Raw genomic sequence first — 5879 nt, 5'->3', positions numbered from 1 at the left:
CGACGGAAGGGGCGCCGCCACCGCCGCCGTGGCCGAGGCCGGGGCCTGTGGCCGGGCCGGGGCCGAAGCCGGGGCCAAGGCCAAGGCCTAGGCCGAGGCCGGCAGCAGCGGCGGCTGAGGTGCGGCGATCCGCGGGCGGCTGCTCGGAGCGGGGCGGGTAGATCCTCCTCCGCCGCCCGGGTGGGGGGCGGGAGAGGAGGAGGCGGCGGCTAGGTTAGAGGAGGAGGCGGCGGCTGCTTTTCCCTAAAAAAAATGATACTATTAGCTGTCAATTTTTTGACTCTTAAAAATATTTCAAAATCGTTTTTGGACTACTTATTTTAAATTAGACGCCATAGAGAGAAAAAAAAACATATTTATACAAGTTGTGGCCTCATTGGATTAGGACAGGTTGCAGGGGGAGCAGAGGAGCAGAGTCCCACAAAAGCAGCAGAGCACAACACCTCACCTCACCTCACTCCTTCCCCACCCAGACTCCTCCTTTCCCCAACCTCTCCCTCCAAAAATCTGTCCCGCCACAACCGCGAGATCGGATCCGGGCACAAGCACCGCGTTTCACCGTCGCAGATTTGGCTCCACTGAGCTCGCCTCTCATCTTCCGGCGGTTTCTCTTGATTCCAGAGGTTTGATCCTTCCGGCGCGCAAACACTCAGTTCGCGGTTTTTTTGTTTTGCTTGCAAAATCCGTCTCTTTTCAATCGATTCATGTCTGGGCGGTCCTTGTTCTTGCTCACAAGATCCCCTCCCCGGAGTGCCCTCCTCTGATCCAGCCAACCGCGGCAATCTCTTCGTCGTCGTCTTCCCGCCGCGAAGATCCGAGCTTTTTTCTCTTGATTTCTCGCCGGAGATGGCACCGCCGTACAAGTCTCCGTACGCGCTGTCCTTCCTGCTTCTGCTCCTCTCCGTCCCGGCGGTGTTCTTCCTCGCGCCACGCCTGCTGCTGCCCAAGACGCTCCCGGCCATCCCGGACGCCGACGAGACGGAGGACCTGGCGCTCTTCCGCCGCGCCGTCCTCCTCTCGGCCGCGCCCACCCCGCCCGCCCCCGCCACGTCAGGCTCCCTCTTCGGCCGCCGCGCGCACCAGGCGCAGCCCCCCAAGGTGGCCTTCCTCTTCCTCACCAACTCCGACCTCGTCTTCGCGCCGCTCTGGGAGAAGTTCTTCGCGGGGCACCACGGCCTGCTCAACCTCTACGTCCACGCCGACCCCTCCGCGGTGCTCTCCATCCCGCCCACGCCCTCCTTCCGCGGCCGCATCATCCGGGGCAACAAGGCCACCGCGCGCGCCTCCGCCACGCTCATCTCCGCCGCGCGCCGCCTCCTCGCCACCGCGCTCCTCGACGACCCGGCCAACCAGTTCTTCGCGCTGCTCTCCCAGTCCTGCGTCCCGCTCCACCCATTCCCCACCCTCTACCGCGCGCTCGTCACCGACAACAATGCCGGCACCGGCCGCCACCGCCACCGCAGCTTCATCGAGATCCTCGACAGCGAGGACACGCTGCCCGCCCGCTACGTCGCCCGCGGCGACGACGCCATGCTCCCAGAGGTGCCCTTCGACCGCTTCCGCGTCGGCTCGCAGTTCTTCGTGCTCGCCAAGAGACACGCCGTCATGGTGGTCAGGGACAGGAGGCTCTGGAACAAGTTCAAGGCGCCGTGCCTCGTCAAGTCCAGGGACTCATGCTACCCCGAGGAGCACTACTTCCCGACGCTGCTGGATATGCAGGACCCTGACGGCTGCACCAAGTACACGCTCACCAGGGTCAACTGGACCGACGCCGTCGGTGGCCACCCGCACACCTACCAGCCGGAGGAGGTGTCCGGGGACCTCATCAGAGACCTCAGGAAGTCCAATGGCACCTACTCACACATGTTTGCGCGCAAATTTGCGCCTGAAGCCCTTGGGCCGCTCATGGAGATCGCCGATTCCGTCATCCTGCGTGGCTAGGCGCCGGATTGTGTGTTCGTAGGGATGAACAGAACAAGGTAATCCCTTTGGTGACTTTTTTGCTCTGTTCGAAATTTCAATTGTGCCAAGTTTCATTAGTTTTCTAGACATTTCAATTGTGCCAAGTCTTATTAGATTGCATCACAATTCACAAAGAGCAGGGGTAGTAATTTAATTATGTTTAGTAGCCAACTTTTAGTAGTATTACGAAATGTATAATTCAACACAGGTGTGCTTACATTTCTGTTTATATAGTATTGGGTCTCTGAAAAACAAATGATAATATTGGATAGCACACTGACTATTTTATCACCGCACCCTCAATAAAACATAGTTATCTTACCTGATTGTATCTGCAAACTTGTGAAAGAAGAAAGCATTTGCATATCATCTATCACTCTGAGCTATCATGCACACTAATAAAAAATGTTGTTATATCTTGGTCAAAGTGCTGGTGACGATTCAGTGGGTGGAAATGATCTAACAGCAATTCTCTATTTCCATTGCAGGTTTGTGATGTGATGAACAAGCGTAAGCTGCTCCATTCATCCCCCCTTGCAGTTTCTTCAGAGTGCAGCAACCAACCAGCACCAACCGAACTTTTCCTTGTTCCACCAGTGGCTGTTGTTGGCAAAGCGATTTGCTGCTGCTCATACTCAGTGAGTGATGTGGTGGTGTTGGTGGCGAAGGGCCCCGACCGCCTCTTATGTGAGTATTGTTGTTGTGTTTCTTGGTTTTCTTCCTTCCAAGTTCCAACTTGAGAAGCCGTTAGTGCGTAGTGGGTTGTAGTTAGCACGAACGATCATCCTATGTATTAGAATGGAGCCAACCTGTCAATACATGTAGTGATGGTTTGTAGTATGTGTTATCTATTTGCCAAATGTCAATATCACCCTTTTTCTGATTGTATCATCTGTGTCATGGCGCCAGTATCTTCTTGGCTTTGAACTGAACTCTTATGTATTCAGGCTTTAGGTGGCAGCCGCACCTGCCTTTGCATACACTGAATTAATTCTGAATAGCGTGAGTGCAATTGAACACTGAAATGCAAACAGATTCAGGCAGAATCAACCCACACCACATTCAAAATTATTGGACTTTCAATATTGAGATTGTTGATTAGTCAGTGTTAGAAAGTGGCCGCTCACCTGTTGTATGTAGATTCAGGCCAGGAAAGATGATCCTTGACGAACCTTTTCCCATGTTTTGCTCCCCTTGTTCCCTCCCTTTCCTCTTTGTTTTCCTGTACTTTTGGTTGCTTCGTGGTGGGGAGGTTGGTGCATGGAAAGAGACGCTATGCCTGACGCTCCATGCTATCTATATTATGCTAAGTGGGCTCACTCAGCAACCACAAAGTCAGCAACGTTGTTGTCCTTGGGAGAGGATTTTTTGCATTAATCCATGAAAGCAGCTTGACAATGATGTCAAGGAGGTTTTGTACTCGTATCTGTTTTAAACTAAACCGTACAAATGCATGATGCTAGAGTAAGGTGGTTGTCACTGGTGATGCAGCAATATGATGTTAACATTCCAATTGTAACCCTGACCATGGTGCAGATCTTAAGACCGCGTTCGGAACGCGTCGGGATTTTTCCTCTATAGTTCCTGTCGTAAACGGAACAATTCATGTATAATTCATGAGTTCCGGAGAGCCCACTGTATTGTGGATTGGTGATGATGTATCTGAAGTACCTAGCAGAAACAATTGACACAGATGTGTTGCTGCTTCCTGAACCCTGATTAGCTTGTTTCCACTGGTGATTATTGGGTTGGCAATGGGTGGTTGAGACGATGTTTCACAGCTGAGCTCTCCAAAATAAATGTGGTGGGCGGGAGCAGTGGAAATTCGTCGACAGTTTGTTGAAGTTTCACACTGAGGACAGTACAAGATATGTGGTTGGTTGGTGTCTTGGTGTTCTCAGTAAAGCTGAGCTGACGCATTTTAGTGTTCTTGCTTAATGAGCTACTATCATCAGTTGACTCACAAGTCACAACGAAGGAAAGGCCATGGAATTTAAGATGTAAGGGCATCTCCAACGCGGCGACCCATCCCGCGCCCGCGTGTTCGGATAGGTTCAACCGGAAAAAAACGCGGCCCAGCGCGCGGATCCATCCCAAAAACGGATGGCCGTGGCGTCCGGGACGACCCAAATCTGGCCCAAATCTGGGACGAGTTTGCGTGGCCGCGGACGCCGATGGCTGGCCGCTCACGTCCTCCTCTTGTCCGCCCCTGGCTCACATGTCTGTCTCCCAAAACACACCCACTCCACTCCACTCCCAAAACCTAGAGATGGCCGATGAAGCTCCTGCCGCCGCCACCGCCACCATCGGAGAAGAGGCCCAGCTCGCGTCCATTGTCACTCCTCCCGTGGAGGCGGGTCCTGTCCTGGACGCTCCGGTGGTCGTGGAGCCCGGGCCGGCGACGAAGAAGGCGAAGCCCGAGCTCACCGCGGAGCAGAGGGCGATGGAGACAAAGAAGCGGGGCGACCAGCGCAGGGCGCTCGAGCAACGGAAGAAGGAGGCCGCTGCCGCCAAGGAGCGGGTTCGGGTGGCGGAGCAGCTCCTCCAGCTCCAAACGCAGGTGAAGGCGAATGTGATGCAAGAGCAGGCCATGCTCTTTTACGACCACGCAGCGCTCGCTCAGCACATGATCATCCTGGGCGCTGGCACTGCCTCGGGGGGGGGGGGGGGGAGCTCGGCCTCGTCCGTGACCCGGCCCCTTCCTCCAAGGTCAACAGCCCCGCCCCGACTGCCCCATTTGGGTGCACGCCCGGCGCGCAGGAATTGGGGGCGCATTCGGGGCGCTACGCGTACCCGTCACGGGATGGGTCACCGGAGGTGGGCGAGTCCATGACGGGGCCATCGCCTTCGTCCATTGACCTCAACCATGTGTCGGTGAACTCCAAAGGCCCAAAGCACCTGGGAGCAGCAGCGATGACCGGTGCACGCAACCTGCTCGACGATTTCTCGGCCGAGCACGTGCCGCCATCGATGGCACCGTCCACCGTGAAGGTCCCTCCGTCTTACCCGCAGACAATGCCGACCACCGTGCCATATCCTTCAACCGAGCAGGCTTCCCAGCCACCTCCCATTGACACACAGGAGGACACCACCGTGCCATACCCCAGCAGCATGAACATCGAGGAGGAGCAGTTGTTCGCTGACGAGCTGACACAAGTTGCAGCTCGAGGTCGTCGGGTTAGCAAAAGAACCAGCAACTACACGGTGCAGGAGGACAAGGTGCTCGTCGATGGATGGTTGACCATTGGGCAAGATGCATTGACAGGTGCCGAGCAGAAGGGGACCGCATTATGGCGCCGGATCTATGAATACTTCCATGAACATTGCAAATACGGACTGGAGCCATTTGAGAGCGGCCGCAGCGAGCTATCCCTCCAAAATAGGTGGGGGGCAATTCAAACTGAATGCAACAAGTTCCAGACGGCGTATGATCACGTGAAGCGGATGCCCGTTAGAGGCATGGGCATGAAGGACTTGGTATGATTCTTAACCTCAACTTGTTCATTCGGTGTTTGCACATATGCTTATCATTGTTGTCTCGCTTTGCTCTAGGTGTGGAAAGCTTTGGATTTCTACAAAAGTAACAATGAACAAAAGACCTTTGCCTCCCCTCATTGTTGGAAGGAACTCCATGGCACCCCCAAGTTCCAGGAGGGGTACGACGGGTACATGGTCACCTTGACTGGCAACAAGACCGCCAAAGATGCCACGGTCATTGACCTTGATGGTGGGCATCCTTGCGGTAGCTCCGCTTCTCGTGCAAGTCGTCCACGCGGCCACAAGTCAACCAAAGCCAACATGAAGCGTGATGCTTCGTCCATGCTATTGTTTGGCACTTTGAAGGAGATGCATGCTGACAGAGAGGTGTCCACGGATAAGAGGGATGAGAGGAGGCGCCGGGAGAAAGAAGAGGACAG

At 54.9% G+C, this 5879-nt stretch overlaps 1 protein-coding gene across 1 annotated transcript; it reads left to right on the top strand.

Moving 5' to 3' along the window:
• The first annotated feature begins 413 nt into the window (after positions 1 to 413).
• Positions 414 to 2850, top strand: LOC124680502 (glycosyltransferase BC10-like). Its single transcript, XM_047215588.1, has 2 exons — positions 414 to 1979; positions 2451 to 2850. Exon 1 carries the CDS (start codon positions 847 to 849, stop codon positions 1939 to 1941), a length of 1095 nt encoding a protein of 364 aa, XP_047071544.1. The 5' UTR covers positions 414 to 846; the 3' UTR covers positions 1942 to 1979; positions 2451 to 2850.
• The last annotated feature ends 3029 nt before the right edge of the window (positions 2851 to 5879 follow it).

The sequence above is a fragment of the Lolium rigidum genome, chromosome 1 (genome assembly GCF_022539505.1).
Source record: "Lolium rigidum isolate FL_2022 chromosome 1, APGP_CSIRO_Lrig_0.1, whole genome shotgun sequence".
NCBI lineage: Eukaryota > Viridiplantae > Streptophyta > Magnoliopsida > Poales > Poaceae > Lolium > Lolium rigidum.
Note: the sequence above shows the minus strand (reverse complement) of the source record. Positions and strands in the feature narration are given on the sequence as shown.